The following is a 21,283-nucleotide window of genomic DNA, read 5'->3' as shown; positions in this document are numbered from 1 at the left end:
TTTACAAATGAAGAAAATGAGACTCAAAGAACTTAAGTGCATTGCCTATAGTCACATAACTACAAAAATAAATGAATCAGACTTAGCTCTTTGTGACCAAGTCTAGCTCTAGCTTTCTAATTTAATCAGTTTCCTCTTAGCCAATCAGTTTCTAGATATTAAGTTGAACAAAACTTAGTTCTATATATTAGAAGCTTTAAGTCATCATGTCTGAGAAGGCATTTTCCTTTTATAGACCTCAGTTTGAAAACAGAGCCCACATTGAATTGGTATGACTACTAGTTACAGAGTTTTAACACTGATGGAGAAAATTTTTGCTCTACTAATTTATATTGAACAGTGACATTTTTAAAAAATGAAAATGACTATTATTGAAATAATTAGTTTTTAAGATAAGTAATCAAACTAATACCTATACTTGAACATCTACCATAAGTCACTACTAAAAATTACAAGTGGCAAGGATGGTTGCTCACTACATCACAGATCCTACAATATCTGGCATAAGCTCCTTATGTTAAGACCATATGGTATACAACACATATGGCGACCACACTATTGACGTGTTGGCTTTATCTTTTCAGATAATTACATGATTTCTCTTAAAATATTTTATTACCAAGTAAATATAGTTCAAATGACAGTTCATAAGATAATGTATCAAAGTTTTCATAGATAGCCCCTTCCTCCCTCAGATTTCTCAGTCTGAATCTCTCTCAATTGCATATTAGGTTGCAAGATCTAGATATGGTACACCATTAATTCTAACATGTCTAATTCTAATTATTAATCCATTCCAATTCTGACATAGCTAATTCTAACCCTAATTCTAACATGACTGTCAGAAATTAACTTCAAATATTGACAAAATTAGTATCAAATCACAAAGTTAACACCATAGGAGATAATTAGGTATATACCACAGCAAGAGGCTTACAAAATAGATTCTTTATCATAACAACTCTTTAATCTTTCCAAACAAGTATAAGTTCAGTTTCTGAATGCCAAGGCAGCCTATACTTTGTATGCGAAACAAACAAACCAAAAGTCCCTATTATTTTCACTTGGTCAAAATTTGACTTAAAAAATAATGTTTCAAAGCAAAATGGAGAAACATTAGTTAGTTCTTTTTAAAAAATGTGTCACTGAATGCTTCCATGTATCTATTTTTATAATCATAGAAAATAAAAATAACATCTAACAGTAATTCACCTTCTACATATTAAAAACACAACTTTCATTTTAAAAATATGATCACAAACCAGAGGATAGGAAAATTTTTGCAGAGAAAATCTAAGATAAAAACATAACTATAAAGGAGACAAACTTTGCAACTTACTAATGTATTCAAAAGACTATTAAAAACTTTACAATTTAATTATTGGGAGATTACAGAACTGCTTCAGTGCTTCTGTACTGTGTTAAATAAGCTGTACGTGTGAGGAGTAATAAATGAAATTGTTAATTTTACTGCATCCTTAGGGAGTAGCAGGAGATGGGGTAGGGGTTACATTATTTAGAACTCCAAATGGATTTGGGTTTATATGCAGCAATAAATTCTAACTGTGTTGTTAATTAACCCTACCCCCAAGCCACTCTTTGCTTTAGGGTTTGAAAGACATAGTGACTAGTAGAATAACTCACCATTCATATTCTTAAAGATGTTTAGGATGGGGAGAATTTGTCGGTAGTAGGGCACCAAAGCCTCACCCACCATGTCAGCTGAAACAACCAGATGCTGAAGGACTTTGAGTGTGACACAGATGACCTGCCGGTTACGGAGATTCAATGCATCTGTATTGTAGAAAAAGAAACAAGAGAATTAATTTCTACAATGTTAAGGAGGATTGGGAAGAAGTCCTCTAATGGGTAAATTTAATTAAATTGTACTCTGCTGGGGATCATCAGTGGGCCTTTATTAGGCTAGCTTTGAAAGATGGATTGTCGCCCTGATGTTACAAAACACTGCCTTGTCTGACTATTATTTGTTCCCACAACTAGTGCTAACGAACCCCAAGAATAGAGCTCATTATTCCCTCATACTAACTAGGTTTTCTGGTTGTATCTTTTCCCATCCATCCCTCCCAAAATGACCACCAATAAAAATCGCCTAAAAAACTGAGTGATACTGGGGCTGATGGAACTTGTGAAGATTGAGAGCAAATAAAAATTTTTAAGCAACAATCACCATTTGGGGGAGTTAAATCTTATTTCTTTCAGTTTTAACAAGCCGTGTAATTTTTAAAACAATGAAACAAATTGCAATGAAACAAATGTTTGAAGAGGAGGGAAATGGCAGGCTTATAAAGGTTTTACAAATACTGCAAATATCATTTGTGGATATGACCATAATATGCCATTCAGCATCCTAAAGACTGAGAAAATTCAGACTAAAATTGAGGCAAAGCATACAAAATCTAGGTGTCAAAGATTTCAGAAAGCTTCTGAAAGCAGACAAATTACATTGATACAGAGGAAGAGCAGACAGGGTAGCAAAGTGCTACTTTGAGACAAACTCTAAAGAGGCTTGAAAGGAATGGTAAAGTCACTGAAGGTAGAAGGTTTTACTTTACTGATAATGACCAATGTGAATCCTTACCTGCTCAGTCTGTAGGAACAGGGATAGGGACCAGACCTCTGATTCTGTTAGTACAAGGAACTCCTAGGTGAGCAAATGCCCTCTACAATTGCAGGTCTGCAGCCTCTTTGTAACTTAGTCTTAGAGAGTTATGTAAAGTTTTGAGACTTCAAGTAACTTGCCCAGACAGTATATACCATAGACCAAACTGTAACCCTATTATTTAGGGTTAATTACCAAAAGTAGGGAGAAGCATAATGAGGTAGCAACATTATTTAGAGACAAGATAAAAAATTGCAAACAGTACTATTTCCAAGACTTATAAATAATAACAGCATTCATCATTAAAGCAAGAGTAAGGCTAATGAAAATGCTTTCTTATATGATTCCAAAGATCATAAGTTTTTTTTATTTCTTTGAGAAAAGATTAACCTGGGTCACAAAGAATGTACTATTTGCCAGCATGATGATGATGATGATGATGATGATGATGATGATGAAGAAGAAATGAAATAAAGTAAGGTTGAAACTTAATAATAATAAGATTTAAAGTATTTGGGATGATTAACTCGAGGATGTTTAAAGCTAGTTGAAATTATGACAGTCCTATTAGGAAGTCTACTTGAAAATTCATAGAAAAAATGGGAACCACACAATAATTTCACCAGCCTTGTTCAGCATGACAGGTATTCTACAACTTGTCTAGGGATCTCCAAGTAGAAGAAAATCACCAAATAATGTGAACGTGAGTTGTACCTTTGGAGAAAAGATGAAATCAAACTGGGCTTTGGTTTAATCTCTAAAAATTGTGATTTTCAATGATATGACATTATCAACAAAAAGCTAAGGTCATGTGGTCTAAAGGAATGATTTCAAAACTGTGCTCCACTGAACTTCTCAAAGTTTCTTGACAGTATTGTACCATCACTCAAGGACTTTACCCCAATACTGTAATACAAGTAAAGGTCTACCTCATGAAAAACCTGTTAAAGATCAATAGTTCCAACTCTGGCCTATTGTGTATATGAGAATAGCTAAGTAGAGTCACAGCATACTATGGTGACCTTGGAGCTAGGAATACTATGGTAAAAGTTTGATCCGTGACATATACTGATTGAGTGAGTCACTTAAACTATCAAAATCTAATATAATTCTCTAAAATTCAGTTACAAAGAAGGTGCAGATGTGCATCAGTGGAGGGGGTTTGCTCAGCTAGGAGTTCTTAGTGCTAATGGAATCAAAGATCTGGTCCCGATCCCTAGAACTAAAGGAAGGACTCAGAATGTTGATTATCAGTAAGGTGACCATGAAACTAGAGGATCAAGCAAGAAAATATTAAAGAATCCTTTCAGACATATGCTCTGATAACAGCTACAAATCACATAAAGCTAATATAGCACAGTCTAAAAGTAGCTGCTCTATCTCCAACATTGGTGTTACAAAGGGTTTTACTGAACTTAAATGTCTTGATTAAAGGAGTTAAGTGAGTTTGACTCAAGTGAAACATCTGCCCATTTATTTGTATCTATATGTATTACTGAACTGACCAATTTATTATTTAGTAGATGTCCTGCCCCTAGAACAGCGTATCACTGCCCAGTTAACTCTGCCAGAATTAATATGGCAGAAATAACCACTCGTGAATGAGCGTAAGATAATGAGGCAGTCAACTGTTGATGCCCAATAAAAATGCTTAAATGCTTACTCTTGATGAGAACTAGGAAGGTGTTCAAGGTCCCCTTGAATGATTTGTTAATGGTTGCACAAAGTTTTCAATATTTTGCAGTGGATTCAATATAGAGGAAGGGAGTATTCACAAAATTCCCTTAGAACGTTATCCAAGAGGAAGTCGTTTTATTCTTATTTTAGCTTTGCTTCTTTTATTTCCCTTCCTCTTTCTGGGGTTTTAGGATGCAAAACAAAGCTGGAAATATCTCTTTCCTTATTTTCCCAATTAAATAAAAGAACCAAGAAATAATTGTGTGTGTGTTTTAAGCAAACAAATATTTTTCTTTAAAACAGGCATGCTAAGATAATCAGACAGTTAGATTTTGATAGCTTTAAAGGGAAAGTAAGAGTTATATTTCGTAGTCTGCTGATAGGCTTGAGCACTATTGTCTAACCATTAACGAAGACTTTGAAGTGCAAAATTCGAAGTTTCAAAAAGGTTCTATGAAAGGGATCAACTGCTGTTATCAACCAACGATTAGAGTCTTCCACCCCAAATCACTGTATTTTGCCTACACTGCTGATTATATATGTCTTTGAACAATATTACATACTGCTTCTTATGTAGTGGAAACTGTTAACAACAAAATAAAAGTAGTGTAAGAGAAGAACTCTTGCTATTTACCTAAGAAGATTACAGATGATCAGATCTTCAGGTATAAACCGCTATTGCTATGATTACAGACCACGGTTCAGAGAAGCTAGGTCACTGGATTCTATATTTCCTGGGCCCATGCAGCCTCATCTTCAACCTTCCTTCCCAATTCTCCATTCTACACTCTGGGAAGATATGCTCCTCTAACACCAGCTTTCTATGTCTCTTATTCTAGGAACTATAAACAAATGAACTCTAACATTGCCCCAGAAAAGGAATGTCAGTTAAGTGCCCTGTTGTTCATCATTAATTGTGTCTCCCCACACCACAAGTTCCTTCCCTAGTCACTGATACCCAATAAGTTTTTTCATAATAAGTTTCTTGAAGTCAGGAGCTACCTTGCTTTTGTGTTTGCATCTACAAGGCTTACCGCATGTGACATGCAGTAAACAATAAATACTTTTCATTCATTCATTTTTGTAGGCTTTGTTTGCCATAAATCATTAATAATCAGATTAGAAACCTAAAGTATTTCTTCCTTTTAAGAAACATTTGTGGTATCTCTGCTTTCTGAATTCCCAGGGCACTCCGTACATCTTAGGGTGTTTTGTTACATCATACTTTGAAATTTAATTATACATGTTAGGCTTATTGCATCCACAAGTTTGCAAACTCTTCAAGACCAGAGATGTGTTTCTTTATTATTCTGTCCCAGATGGATGATTCTAACACTGTGGGCAGCTCAGTTGTTGTTCAGTCCTTTCAGTTGTGCCTGACTTTTCATGTCCCCATCTGGAGTTTTCTTGGCAAAGTTACAAGAGTAGTTTGCTGTTTCCTTCTCCAGCTCATTTTACAGAAGAAGAAAATGAGGCAAAAAAGGTTAAGTGACTTGTCTAGGGTTACACAGCTGTTAAGTGTCTGAGGTCGAATTTGAACTCAGGTCTTCCTGACTCCAGGCCCTGCACTCTATCCACTGTGCCACCTAGCTGTCAGTGGGCAACTCAGTGGGAACATCTTTTTCTATTATTGCAGACTGGCATCTTCTCCACAATTTCTCTGAATATCTAGGGTTGAAGTGAAGAGAAAAAGGACTTGAGGTCAGAAAGAACCTAGTTCAAATTCTGTCTTAGACACTTAACTGGATGAATGACTCATTTTACAGTAAATGATCAGAATGTAAGAATAATTTAAAGGACCAAACAAATTTTTTTCTCTCAAGTGATGCGCCTTGTTCACTATTAATGTTGGAGTTATTGCATAAACTGTTTTCTTGGTTCTGATCATGTCACCCATCAGTTCATAAGTTTTCTCATTTTTCTCTGAAATTGTACAATTAATAATTTCTTATCACACACTTATATTACATTACATTGATATACCATAATTTGTTTAGCCTTTATTCAAAAGACAGCCCCCTTTATTTCTAATATTTTTCTACTATAAAAAGAGCTGTTATAGATATTTTTCTTCTTATGAGTCCTTTTCCTCTTTCTTTGATCACTTTAGGCTATATGCCTAGTAATGGCTTTGCTGGATCAAAAGGAATATTCAGGTTAGTGCCTCTTGGGGACACATTTCCAAAATTATTATCCATCTACATACTTGAAGTGATAAGACATTTTGGTATTACTTCCTCTTCATTTTGGAGAACCTATTGAATTCTGTTTGGGAGAGACAACAATGGATTTAAGGCTATTAAAAGCCACAACAGGCTTAAACTATCTCCCTAAAAGATGCAATATTTTACTTAAACTGGTCATGACATTTTGTTGCTGGTGTTAGAGAACACTTTTTGATTTGAACATCTCATACTTTAACATTTTCATTATATTTGGTTCCATTTCACATATTTGTAACACAGAATAAAAGCCATGAGTACAGGACTAAATCAAAGGATTTTCAATAAAATCAACAAAAGCAGGACAAATGTTAACAGCACTTTGGGGTAGCTTGTTCTAATAATTATCAAATTCATAGTGAGTAATTCTGCTGACACTGTTAATTTTTTGGCATATCCTTTTTGCTCTTCAACCAATATGTTGTTGGCTGGCTAATGCTAATAGATTTCCAAAGTGCTTTGTATATAGGACATGAGTACATAAAATGTATTTGGATGATCACTGCTTTTCTCATATTTTGTTATAGATATGCAGTTTCTCTTGATGGGATCAGGGCTGCTTCTGAGAAGAAAGTAGTAAAATGCTTTGCATTTTTTAAATGCAAATTTTTTAAAATTTTTAAAATTTAATTTTAAAATGCATTTGCTAGCATAATACATTTGAATCAATAATCATGTATCTCATTTGGTCCAACTGCTTTCTAGTTTTATTAAAAGAAAAAAAAAACCCTCGATTTCCAGTCACCTCCTTTGATATAAATGTCCTGTTGCTTCTGTTTTGCATTTCAGCAGATCTGTATTTTCATTGTGTTCAACTTACTGTGACTACATAATTGACCAGACATTTTCCATGTGTTCCTTATTCTGAAGTTTTCTCTCTCTTCAAATTTCTTTGCTTTTTCAAGCCTCTGTTGTAAACTTTTTTATATTGAATTGCTTCTTTTGATTCTTGTATAGCTTTGACTTCATATCACCTTATCCTTTTAATGGGGCAGCAAATTAGTGAAGCAGCCAGAATCCCAGGCCTGGACTTAGGAAGACTCTTCATGAGTCAAATCTGGCCTCAGATAATTACTAGCTCTGTGACCCTGGGCAAATCACTTAATCCTGTTTGCCTCACTTTCCTCATCTGTAAAATGAGCTGGAGAAGGGAACAGCAAATCACTCCAGTATCTTTGCCAAGAAAACTCCAAATAGCCTCATGAAGAGTCAGACATAACTGAAAATGACTGAACCACAACTATAATAAATCTTTTTAATTTTTGCTTTCAATTCTAAGGGAATTTAGAATTTCTAAAATATGTATGTATATATTTTTGTTTTCTGGATTCTATTCTGGATATCTCCATTCGTCTTCAAATATGATACAGAATTCAAGTTTCCTACCACATTTGGCTTCTAATGCCTTTCCATTTCCTTTAACTATCTCAAGTTGTTTCTGCCACATTGGCATTTAATATTATGTCTGTCCTTAGGATTATTTCTTGACAGCTCCACCTTTCCTTTTGTGTTTTGTTATGTTGGCAACAATTGATGAATATAGTCATGTGTGCAAGTCCTTAACTGTTTTTATATTTTCTGTCATGTATCAAAGGAGAATATGTTCATTCTAGCAAATATCAGCTTTTTTGAGTTACTCTGTTTTTGGTACATTTGGTCTGCTAATTGGATTCGTGCTGTAAAACTCAAAGAAGTTTTTTTTGAAACTTAAGTATGTATACCTCCTCTTTAAAATCATTTGAAATTTTGGTATTTTTTCACACACACACCCCCTTTTTTTTTTAATTAGGAGGAATTCCTGGAGTTTGTATTACGTGAAGATTTTTAATGACCTCAAGTTTACCCTCTTTAGATATAAGTAACTCATCAATTTCAGATCTCATTTTATTTCACTAACATTTAGGGATGAAGTTATTTCTCATGATTACCCTGTATTTGTTGCCAATATATTACTGTATGACTTGAAGGCAAGAACTCTACTGGCAACAAGGAGTATGAAGCACTTGACTATAACTGGTAATATGTTTTCAATTCTGTTATTTCATATGACTACATGAAGAAAGTATTCATATCTTCAGTCCATTTCACGAATACTCATGGGTTTACCTGCTGTAGTGCTCAGTACCATAGACCCTGAAGACTTTTTAGCAATGAAGATGATAATAATCTAGCTCTTAGCTTTTTAAACAGAGGTGAGAAAAAAAGTTTCAGGACCTCTTGCTGTTCTACCACTTTTGTTTACATTTAATATTCTATATATTATTTCAGAGGTAGATGAAATAATTGCTTTTTTATAGTTGGAAAAAGCATTGGGATATAAACATATCTATTCTCAATGAAAATCCGTTCCCATGTGATTTTGATATATATTTTGATAGCTTTCTGTTTCATGCAGTTTAGAAGTAATGAGTATTTGGTATGGTGATAACTAAGAAAAAATGTTCTTAAGTTTTTGTAGATTCATAGGTGAGTTCCTAAAGATATTTTAACATTTGAATTTATTCTACGGGTTGTTGTTTGTTCTTCATTTTCAAAGAAGACCAATGACATCACATGAGCATGATTGGATTTAAGTGAGGCACATTTACATGAGCACAAAGTCTTCAGTCTCACTCTCTGAGGTAGCAAGACAAAAACTAAGATGACTGGTGAAGGCCTGGGATGCTGTGGATGACCTTGGAATCTTCGAAGTCCCATCAAGCTTTAAGCACTCCACAATGCCTGCTTCAGCCACCTTCATGGCCACTGGAACAAGCTACTCTTGTTTACTTATCCCACAAGGGGAAGTTTTCACATCTTTGGGGTAGACATCCCTCCTAAATGTAGCTTTATTGTATGGATATCTGTAATCTGTCAAGGCATGAAGGATAGTAAGCTTCTGTTGGATAATTCTGTCAAATAGGTCAAGTCTTGGCAGGTACGCAGTTGATGCTCATGCAGTCTCCAAGGATATGTTGAATAGTTTCTACCATTTTCTTGAATAATCTGCACGGATTACTAAATCTGGGCCCAGAAAGGATAATCTATTAGTATTGGCATTAGGATTTGTATTACTTGCCTTATCAACAAGTTGTCTGAATTTTTAAGCCCCTCAAACTCCCAAAGACATCCATTAAGACATTAAAAAAAGGTTATGAATTTATATCAGGGGAGGGTTTTCTCCCACCAATAAATCTCAAATTCTTGAACTATTTGTTATTGCTATTCATCTTAATGGGGTGTGGGGTGTGTTCAGCAAAGACTAATACCTCTGGTATGAGGGCTACTAAGCCCTTTTCAGGACTGTTTTCCACTTTTGGCGTCCACCTGATCACCGAACTCTCATCTGTGACTCCAAAAAGCTGTAGCATGCACAGCAGCCACACCCTGCTAAATCATTTGGGTAGACTGGCTAAACCAGGTTGAGGGTAACTGAAGGGTCTCAAACCCATCAGTGAGTTGGGGCGGGGGTTCACCTCAAGCATGTGAAGACTTCCCCTGGTGGAATGGGTGGATGAGAACCATTTATTACAACAGCCACAAAGGCGGCTGAAGGTGTTGTAGAGTACTTAGAGCTTGGTTAGATATCAAAGATGCCAGAGTCATTCACTGCATCTTGAGCCATAACCAGCTGTCTTGTTTCTGTCCTGCCACTGGACTGTGATGACTCTGGAAGGGAGAGTGAGGTTGATAACCTCATGCAACTGCCTTACTGAAATCCAATTTATACATGAATCAAAAGACATCACCCATTCCATCTTACCATTTTCAAAATCCTGTGGCAACAGGCAAGGGACAAAGCAGCAGGTATGTATACACATAGGCACAACGCTGCCCAGAGGCAACCTAGGCCATAAGGTTATCTTCTCACAGGAAGTAGTGTTGGGATTTGGCAGTCCACTGGGTGTCTAAGGCTCACACTGCTCACCTCTTAGTGTGAGGAAGGGGCTTGAAAATACGCCTTAAAAATTGTCTGCTTACCTAACCCTGGCCTGATTACCGTGACAGAAGGGAATCCCACCCTGTGGTTGAAACACACAAAAACTTTTGCAAAGATGATTCCACTCACCATCTGTACATGGAATGTGCACACATTTATAGACAATACAAAATCCAGTAGACTTCTAAGACAAACAGCTCTTGTTGCAAAAAGACAAAACAAAACAAAACAAAAACCTCAGCAGGTATCATATCCAAATAGCAGCCATAAGTGAAACAAGGCTGGCAAATGAAGGCCAGGTTACTGAAATCAGAGCTGGATAAACATGTACAAATAAGATGTACTTATTTTGGCCTAACAATTAACACCAAGAAAACAGAGGTACTCCATCAGCCAGGACCACACCATACATACATGGAAGCATCACTTACAACAAATAGAGAAGTTTTGAATGCTGTGGATAAGTTCACTTACTCTGGCAGAATACTTTTCAGGGATGTACACATCAATAATGAGGTTGACATATGCATTGCCAGAGCTAACTCAGTGTTTGGGAGACTCGGAAGGAAAGTATGGAAGAGGTATTAGACTGATTACCACACTGAAGGTCTATGGAGCTGTTGTACTGACTTCATTGTTGTGTGCCTGTGAAACACTTCCTTCAGGTTCCTTCTACCAGTCTCCTGCCTGGGTCCTCTTACTCTCTCTACTATTCACCTGTCTGTACCTTCCAGGAAGGGACAGAAAGCCATTCCATTGCACTACTTTCACTGGTTTTTTTTGACTGATCCTCCCCATGCAGCTACCTCTCCTCACTATGAGAATGACGGGACACAGAAGACTAAGATGAGGTATCAAGAAGGTAGAGGTAGTAGTCCATAGTGTCAAATGCCAAAGGGAAGTTAAGAAAAATTTAAACAGAAAAAAGGTCATTGGATTTGGCACTAAGGTCACTAGTAACCTTGTATAAAGTTGTTTCAAAAAAGTAGTAGAAACAAATGCCTGGTTGAAAAGGTCAGAGGAATGAGTGAGTGATGAGGAAGTGAAAGCAGTGTAGACTTCTCTTTCTAGGAGTTTGGCCCTGGAAAGGAGAATATAAAATGTCATGGTCTGAGGGGGTGACATTGTTGAAGAAAAGTATAGATTTTGTTTTGGGTTTGGGTTTTTTTTCCAGATGAGGTGAACTTAGAACGTTTATAGGATAAAGAGAAGGAGTTAGTAGAAGTCTTAGATATAAAGAAACAGAATAGTTGAAACAAAGCTTTTTCTGACCTAATGTACTCTTTGTAACTTTTGGATTCACTTGAATTTGTCCCTTTTTCCACTTCCTATTCCTGTCAAAAGTCAGGTCAAGCTGAGGCACGGTGCCAGGATCAAAGCCTAGTTCAAAGCCAAGGCTCATTGCCAAAGGAAGTCAGTCTGGGGAAGCATGGGCAAAGAGAGATGTAAGATTGTTGAAAAGGATTAGACCAGGAAATGGAGCCAGAGGCCAGGAAAAACAGAAAATCTTGATGGGGTTATCCAGGGTTGGGCCAAGTGTGCTGTTGAGCTAGCAATGCAGTGCATTTAGTGCACTCTGTTATTACCTGAAGTCTCCTTTTACTTGTGTCCCATCTATGCCTGACTGTGTCCCATAAATCATTCCAGCATTATAACTGGGTGTATATAATTCTCACTATTTGAGAAGAAAATTTTGAAGTGCTGATTCTTTTTGTTGTCATGAAGGGATTATATTCAAGTAAATTTTAGATGAAGGTCATCGCTACTTTGGACCAGAAAGGCTAAAAGGTAGCACAGTTCATTGATACTGAAGGTTCATTGGCATTATACCAGCATTTCATTTAAAATATCTTTTTGATATCTAGCTTTTTTTTAATTCAATGTATCTGTACAAATATGAAAAGCATGCAAATACATCTTTTATCATGTGCTCTTAATTATATGTATTTTGAGTGAATTTACATTTCTTGTCATATAAAAATCTATTAAATGCCATGCTTATATTGGAAATATTAATTCTAGGTTAAGGTGTAAGATGCCAGACTATTTTCATTTCACTGCAACAGCTATTTAATAAGGACACACTAGATCAGATATTAAGATTGGTTGGTCACTGTCCATTCTCAAGGGACCAAAGCAACATCACTATGTCAGAATCAAGTTACAGTGTGTCTGACTGTGGCTGATCAGACTAATATGAGCTCAGCTTTCTCTTATCACAGGTCAGGTACAAATGGTCCATGTGAACATTTGGGTGAATTCTCTAAATTTGCACATCTTGCATTTCTTTTGAGCTACTTCGATTCTCCTTAGTTCATAATGCACAGTACCTTCTCCGATGAGGGCACACATTATGATGGGCAGGCCTCTGCTAGTGCTTCCCATGTCATACAATCAATTCCAAAGATCTTAGAGATTTTGAGACTGTCGGTGTGAGTTCTCCATTAAATAGTCTTTATGGTAAGCATATATTTGCATTTAAATAATGTGGCCAGTCCATCAGAGTTGCACGCTCTGTAGTAGAGTTTGAATGCTTGGCAGTTGCGTTTGGGAAAGGACCTCAGCATCTGGTATTTTATCCTGCCAGGTGATCTTCAGAGTCTTCTTAAGGCAATTCAAATGGAAGTGATTCAGGTTGCTGGTATGGTGCCAGTACACTGTCCAAGCACAGTACAAGTCAAGAGAGTAAGAGGACCGAGGCAGGAGACTGGTAGAGGAAACCTGAAGGAAGTGTCCCTCCTTCTTCAGTCAGGAAACTAGTGGAGGGAGCTCAAGAGAATGGGTGTTCTGCTTCTTCTACAGACATAGCCAGAAGATATTTAGACTAAAAAAATTAAGAAGTCTGATGAACCGAGAGGCCAGGAAGTCTTACTGGACATAAAAGGGAATCCTGAATCTCCTAGGCATGAGGACAGAGACTGAGGATGAAAATAAGATGATGATCCAGATGCTGAAGGGAGGGTGACCTTGGAATCAGTACATGAGAGAGACAAAAATGGAAGAGAAGAGTTTTCCTGGTGATGGTCAGAAAATGGCAGAGGAGTACAAGATATACAGATTTTGCTTCCTAGACTGGTGTGTCAGGGGCATTTATAAGAATTCTACAGAAAACTAAGATTCTGTGAGTAAAAGAAAATGAAACAGTATCGGAGGGAGAAATCTGGGACAGAGGGGAATTTGTTAACAAAAAGCCTAGGATTCCTGAAGGCATTCATGACTGAAGATGGGGACTAAGGAGAGGTTGAAATGACCTGGAAAAATGTGATAATGTGGAAATAGGTGAAAGGGGCAAAACACGGCAGACTCTGAATTATAAATTAGGGGAACAGTAAGAAGTATCCAGAAAACAGGGGCAGTCCCAATCGATACAGTGTTCCATTGACAAGATCATGGGATAGTCACATGAAATGGTAATTAGAGTTAAGTCATGAAAGCGGACATTGGTGCTGGCCAGAATATGGCTGGCGTAACCATTTAATGGTAACACCCGACTTCATCACAATCCATGAGAGGAACTGAAGCTGGGGGTAGGAGAACAGATGGTCATGACTGTAAGGAGGGGATTGTTTTTTGGGTAAAAGTTTTTATTTCAGGCAAACATTGCTAATTTCACTGCACTGTACTCTTTTCCATCACAATCTTAAGGGGCCATGACTAGATGCTTTCTCCTCCACACCAGTGGCAGACATCTCCCTGAGCAGAAAGATTACTGAGTTATTTTCTTAGAGTAAGGGTTGTTAACAGTCTTTTGTTTACGTGTCACAGAGTCCTTCAGCAGTCTTGTGGAGACCCCTCCTAAGAATAATATTTTAAGTGTATAAAATTGAGTGCAGAATAAAACATTTTTTTAACTTTATTTTTTCATGCTTTTTGGGGGCCAGTATGGGTGATATATAAATGTTTTGTATGTGTTCATATATATAATAGGTATCATATTTCTTTGCCTTTTCAATGGGTGAAGGAGTAAAGGAAGAAAGAAAATTTGGGTCTAAAAAGTTTAAAAAATCTCAAAAATGCATAAAATTAAATACATGATATTATAAACGAAATCAATTATATTGAAACAAGGTTATAATTTTTTTTAATTGACAGATTACAGGTTAAGACTCCCTGTGAGTATAATGGTTGGTAGAGAAGAACAGTAGGTTCTGTCTCTGCAAATGGCAGTAAGTTCTGGGACAAAGGTTTTGGTAACAAAGTTACATCTGCTCTGCTCTAGACCTGTGGTTCCCATGTGAGCCCTTGGTAGTGATGGAGGGCTGAACGTGATGCTGTCTATGATTTTATTATGACTTGTACTGGCACACATGTGCATGAGCCAACGACACCTACACAAGTGCTGTAGAGGCTTAAATAATCTTTATCCTGAAATTCAGATTTTTCCATTAAATCTGAAACTGTTCTTTTTAAAATTCTTAGACTGTTGAATATCATGTAATTGTTAGATATGTTTGAACTTCCTCTTGTCTATCAAAGTTGGGTTTTTTTCTTCTGATACAAGAACAAAGATGACCTTAACCACAGTAGGTTCACTAACACTGTCTCCCTTCCTGGGGCAATTGTCAATGGCCAGGGCTGAGTGACTGTGATGGGCAGGGGCTGTTAGGTTCAATGTACACTGGCATTTACTGGAAGCTAGCACAGTTGCTGCAGGCAGCAGGAACATCACATCACGCAGGCCCAGCAGAAAGAGGAGTACTTCATTTGGTGTAAATGAAGCAGATGGCAGTAGGAGTCACCAGGGCCATGCTGGCCACAGCAGAGAAAAAGAGCAGCTGCTAAAAGTAAGTCTGTGCACAGGAGACAAGGGAAGGGGAAAAGAATCGTGGATGACTCAAAGCTTACAAACTGAGAGTTATGACCAAATGACTAAAAGGAAAGCAGCGTGATCAACAAGAATAGGGAAGTCTGTAGGAGGAGCAGGCTGAATTCATCAACTAATTAATCAACAAGTACCTATTAACCATCTCCTATGTACCTGTCACTGCGAATACAAGGACAAAAAGGAAACAGTGCCTGCCCTCAAGGAGCTTACCTTCTATAGGAAAGATGGCATAAATAGAAGTATGCACAAAATAAATTCAAGAGAAATATAAGATAAAGTAGGGTAGGGGGAAAGCACTTGTAGTTGGGTTGATCATCAAAGGTATTGTGTAGAAGGTAGTGCTTGAATAGAGGTTTGAAGGAAATAAGGGGTCCTAAGAGGTGGAAGTGATGAAGGAGTTCATTCTAGCTATGGGGGACAGTCAATGCAAAGGGACAGAGATAGGGTAAGAGAAGTATGAGAAAAAGTATATGAAAAAAGAAAGAAAACCAGTTTGGCTATGCTATATCATGCAAGAAGGGGATTAAAGTGTAATCAATTTGGAAATGTTCCAGTTTTTGAAGGATTTTAAAAGCCAAATAGAGTAGAGCTTAAACTGCACTAAAACTTTTGGGACACTCCATATTAGATCTGGGAAGCAATAGTGAACTGCTGGAGTGTACTTAATGCCAGATTATTTTAGCAGCTGTATGAGGTAGAAGAGAAGAAAAGACTTGAAGAAAATAAGAAACTATTACAATAGCACAGAGATGATGAGGGCCTAAAATAGGGTTATATCCATCTAAGTGGAGAGAAGGCGACAGATACGAAACATTTTGAAGAGGTAGAAATGACAAGATTTGGCAGCTGATTGGGTATGTGGGATAAGAATAAGAAATTGAGAGCAGCCTAGAAGTTATGAATTTGGGTGATTAGAAGGATGTTACTACATTAGACAAAAAGAGGGAAGAGGATTGAATTTGGAGGAAAAGATAATGAGGTAAATTTTGGACAGGTTGAGTTGGGGGTACTATGGGACATATGGGACTACAGGAAACAGTTTGAAATATCCAACAGACAGTTGGTGATATGTGACTAAATCTCAAGAGACAGGCTAGGAAGGAAAAGGCTGATCTGCAAGTCATCTTCATGGAAATAATGATTAAGCCCAGGGGAACAGATAAAGTCACCAAGTTATAAGGGCAGTGAGAGAATAAAAGAAGGTCCAGGACAGAGCCCTGGGAAGCATCCATAGTTAAGGGTCATGATATGGATGATGAACTAGGAAAAGAGAATAAGAAGGCATGGTCAGAGAGGTAGGAGGAAAAGCAAGAGAGAACAACATCAGAGAAGACAGGGGAAGAAAAAAGCAGAAGAGAGGAGACTATCGTTGGTTGTGTCAAAAGCTATCAAAAAATCAAGGAAAAAGAAGACTAAAATAAATGCCATTACATCTGACAAGAAAGATATAACTGGTAATGTCTGAGAGAAAGTCAACATTTAAAGAGTGTTGGGGATAAAAACCAGAGAGGTCAAGGAACTGAAGGATGAGCGGTCCATAAGAAAGTGGAGGTTGTGAATATAAATATCTTGGCAGTAAGAGGAAGGAGACATATAGGATGACAGCATGAGATGGCCATCTCTCCTAAGAGTTGAGTCCTTGCAATCTGGTTCCATAGTTGGAGTTTAGAGTTATTAGTGCTCTATTTCTACCAGTGGAACTGGGAGTCACCCACACCTGAGAGAGATGGAGGAATGCTATGGCATCTGAACTCAAGGGATATTTATTTACTGAGTCTAAATTGTTCCTGTCCTGTATTCCTTGTAATGGATGAAACCTGCCCAGAAGATAGCAATCTCATTTGCAAGAAATCAACATAAAGTTGCTAAATATCAAAGTGCTTAACCATATGATAATAGCAGTTAAATGTAATAAGTGATCATAGAAGGAAGAGATCACTGAGGACTTCTAGGATCCTGGGATTTAGAGTAAAACACAAAACACAAAAAACCCCTGTCAAATGGGGTAGCAATACTTACAATAAGAACCTCATGGGTTGTTGCGAGGATCAAATCAAATAACGCATAAAGTGCTCGGTAAAATTTAGGGCTCTATCCAAATATCAGCTATTTATTTCCAGCACACTTTATGCATGCAATGCAAGGATATCCTTAGCACCTCTGCAGTTAATGCCTAAGAGGACACATTTTATTGCAGTATGTGTACAATATGGCATTTCTGTCACTGTTGCAAGTTGGAATAAATCCTAAAAAGATGGTTAGCTACTTTCCCTGACTTTGCCTTTCCTTATTTCATTTCTGCCAGTGGCACATTAATCAGTTTTGCTTGCTAGGGCAGCACAGCCAGAAACGTACCCTAGCTTGGGTTTCAGGTCTGGTAACTAAAATAATTTGCACATCAGTCCTTTTTTAGGTGAAAGCAAAGTTAATACTTATTTTTTTAAAAGATAGCCAATTCAAATTTTCAGGTAAATTGATGAATCAAACTATATCAAAACACAGATCAAAGAAACTATTAGCAGCACAGTATCTTTTCTAATAAATGGGGATGTCTAGCTTTTTCTTAGACTTATGGGGGACATTATAATTATCTTCAAGCATTTGAATGGTTTGAATGGAAAAGGGATTAGATTTACTTTGCCTGGCCCCAGAGGACCAAACTAGGGGCAATGAATGCATGGAAATTGCTGAAAAGCAAAGACTTGAAGTACTAAAAAAAAATTCCTAATAATCAATGTGGTCCAAAAGTGAAATGAGCTACCATAGAACAGTGACTCCCCACAAACAGGAGGTTTTCAAGAGAATGCTGGATGATTACTTGCCAACAATGTAATAGAGGGGATTCCTTCTCAGGTATGAGATCATCTTTTTTAATCCTTCCAAATCTTAGCTTCTGTGATTTACTCTCTTCTCCCGCAAAAAAGCCCTTTTCTTCTTCCTTTCAAATGGTTACGGTCCCTTGGTAATTCCAGGTTAACAGAACCTTTCTGCTCACTCTATTGAAAACCATAGATAGGGTCAGAAGAGTCCCTGGTCAGTTTCTCCCTTGGGTTTTTAGAAAAGTTGGACTGAAACTACATCTTTTAGAGTAAATCTTTCTTTCTACTGTTTTTTCATTTTTTCCTATAGCAGTCTTTATTTCTGAGACCTCAAGAATTAGCTTTTAATTACATTCCCATCCTGAGAATTTCTACTCCTTTGCTAAACTTCCTGATTAATCTAGGAGCCTTTGGTGATGTCACTGCCCCCAGGTGATTTAACTCCTGAAGCTGAAACCAGTAAATGAATTTACAAGTTGGCTTCTTAAAAGACCTGACTTATTTTGACACAGAATAACTAAGCTGAAAATGCAAAGCAGCAAATTATTCAACAATTATACACAAAATATTTCATCACAAGTAGCATATATGATATATATAAACAAATATTTTATATATGTATATCTATTAAAAAGTATCATTAACTTCGACCTTTGTCTACATCTCAACGATGTAACAGGCAATGGTGTGTGGTGTAGGCTGGAGGAAGAAGGAACTGGAGGCATTCAGAATAGTAATTAACTATTAAAATATTTAGCTCCGGCATGGTCAGTCTAATATTGTCAATCTTTTAAAAATGAAGTATCAAAAGCAATTAACCATGTATCAATTGAATCTAGTTGGCCTGATCATGCAGTAGTATCCAATTATTTTGGTATGTATAGATATGTATATAGGTATGTATATATGTGTATGGTACATGTATACAAACATATGTGTGTTCAGGCATTTATATGTACACATACACTATGTATGATGTCTCATAAATGTTGCCTCAAAAGTTTCAGGGCAGTTTTAAGCTATAAATGCTTTTGTTTATGGCTTAAAACCGCACTAAGACATTCACATACATAGATACATGAAGATATAAATTTGGTGGTCAATGATATCACCAAAAACTGTAGCTAAAACAAATATATTCTTCTCAATATGTGTGTGTGTGTGTATGTGTGTGTGTTTGTAAAGGTCTTCCAGACCTGCTGATCATAAAGCTGGAATCCATATTCACAGCTTTCCCTGCATTGTGTATTTCCATCTTGTATCCTTTGAGAAGAGGTAAGGGAATAGGTTTGGGACAGTCCTCACTTAAAACTACCAGAGCTATATTTGCGACAGTTAACTAGGACAGGAGTGGTTTTTCTATGGATGACTTTTATGTTCACCATTAAGTATGTGATAATATTATTAGTTTTGTGTCAAAAGGGTCAAAGTTATACCAAGCATATGTTTTAGAACTAGAAGAGTACCATAGCTGTTCTATTTTATGCCAGTTATCTGCTTCAATGCATTCCTAAATCAGTTAGCCACATCCCAGCATTCTATTGGGAAGATGTTGCTTATACATGCAATGCCACTCATACTGTGCTAGAATGATATTCATTTTTTCATTGTTAGACAGGATACCTAAGAGAGATTGCAAATGTTTTCCATGTGTTTGTGTGTCTATAAACAAGACAAGAAGCTAGCACAATCAAGCTAGATACTGATATGTATCGCTAGAGACCTACATAGTCATTTGTGACACCTACAGACACCTTTACAAAGCTTCTTGAGCCAAAAATTAACAAAATCATGTGTGTGGTCAATTTTCCTGAGCAAGCCACATTTACTAGACTTTTTCTACTATTTTCATTGGTCAAAGGATCTCTAGCATGGAGGTGAAACTATCTCTCTGAATTTCATTTTCTTCAATTGTAGAATGGAAATAATTATTGTTGTGCTAGCTACCTCACAAGTTCATTGTGAAGAAAGTGTTTCACAAACCCTAAAGAACAGAGTAGACTTTTATGATAGAGAGCTGGCATGAAGTGAACATAACTGGCACTTAATGTTTAACACATAAATATTGTTGGATGCAGTCACTTCCTCTCTAATTCCCACCATTACTTAAAATTTTAAAAGCATAGAGATAAAACAAATATAGACCTTTTAGAACACTTGAGCTGAATTTCCAGCTTTGCCACATACTAGCTGTGGGACCCTGGGACAGATAGGTAATATCTCAGTGGTAGGATACCCTCTAAATTGCAGAACAATTGTTGATCTGCATTGGTAGAAAGCATATTCTCAACAGAGAGTTCTCTACCCATTGAAATAACAGATTTAGATTTTTTTTTTTAAAAAGTAGTAGGGTAGTTTGCAGGATTAAATGAGATAATATTTGTAAACTTTAAAGTGGTATATAGATGTCAGCTATCATCATCATTATATTGGTCCTTGCCCTCAAATTTATTGGATTAAAAATTCCTTGAAGACAGAGAATAAATCTTACTTATCTTTATATCTCCCCCAGAATCTAGCATAATTCCTTGAACTTACTAGACCCTTAGTAAATACTTATTGAATGAATCTATCTGAATGAAATTTCCTATTTCCCACAGTTAACTTATTTTTAAGCACAGAGATAAAACATATAGGAAAAAAGCCAATTATCATTGGCTTATTTACCTACAATACTGTCATTTAAATTCAGGTCACGTTTTAATTGCAGACATCCCAAATGATACATTATTTACTCTCTATATTGTTTCCTATCTTAATCCATAAACTATGAACTAAGACATAAAGCAGTGAGAAGAAGCTGAGAAGTTACGTGCCTAACTTAGCTGGGAAACACAGAGTTGAAATCTCTCAATATTTCATATACGACACCTTTTCTTTTTTGATAGGCACAAGAAGAAAAGGCTGGAAAATATATTGTCAGTGGGGAGAATGTTCTGGTACCTTTTTGTTTATCAATAAAACACTCAACAGAAGTATATGTACACTCTTTAAGAAATGTAGCTTTTCAACTTGAATTTAACCTGTTCAAAAATTGTGACCTGTTAAAAAGGAGAATAAATCACTCCTGAAAAAGGTTTTAATATAACTCAGTACTATATATCCTTACAGAAGTCTTTCAGAGAACAGCAAGCCCTCACTTAGTTGATACATGTGGGGGAGTGAAACTGCTTTTTAATAAGGTTCAACTTAAAGAGCCAT

General features: G+C 36.6%; 1 protein-coding gene across 2 annotated transcripts in view; it reads right to left on the bottom strand.

Annotated features, from left to right (window-relative positions):
* Window positions 1-21,283, bottom strand: part of PACRG (parkin coregulated) — a 583,000-nt gene that overhangs the window by 258,465 nt on the left and 303,252 nt on the right. For both annotated transcript variants that reach the window (XM_072637723.1, XM_072637724.1), the window contains exon 4: window positions 1,645-1,794. In XM_072637723.1, the coding sequence (XP_072493824.1) occupies window positions 1,645-1,794 (150 nt within the window). The remainder of the gene's footprint in view (window positions 1-1,644; window positions 1,795-21,283) is intronic.

The sequence above is a fragment of the Notamacropus eugenii genome, chromosome 2, assembly GCF_028372415.1.
Source record: "Notamacropus eugenii isolate mMacEug1 chromosome 2, mMacEug1.pri_v2, whole genome shotgun sequence".
NCBI lineage: Eukaryota > Metazoa > Chordata > Mammalia > Diprotodontia > Macropodidae > Notamacropus > Notamacropus eugenii.
This window is presented reverse-complemented; position numbering and strand designations above follow the sequence as displayed.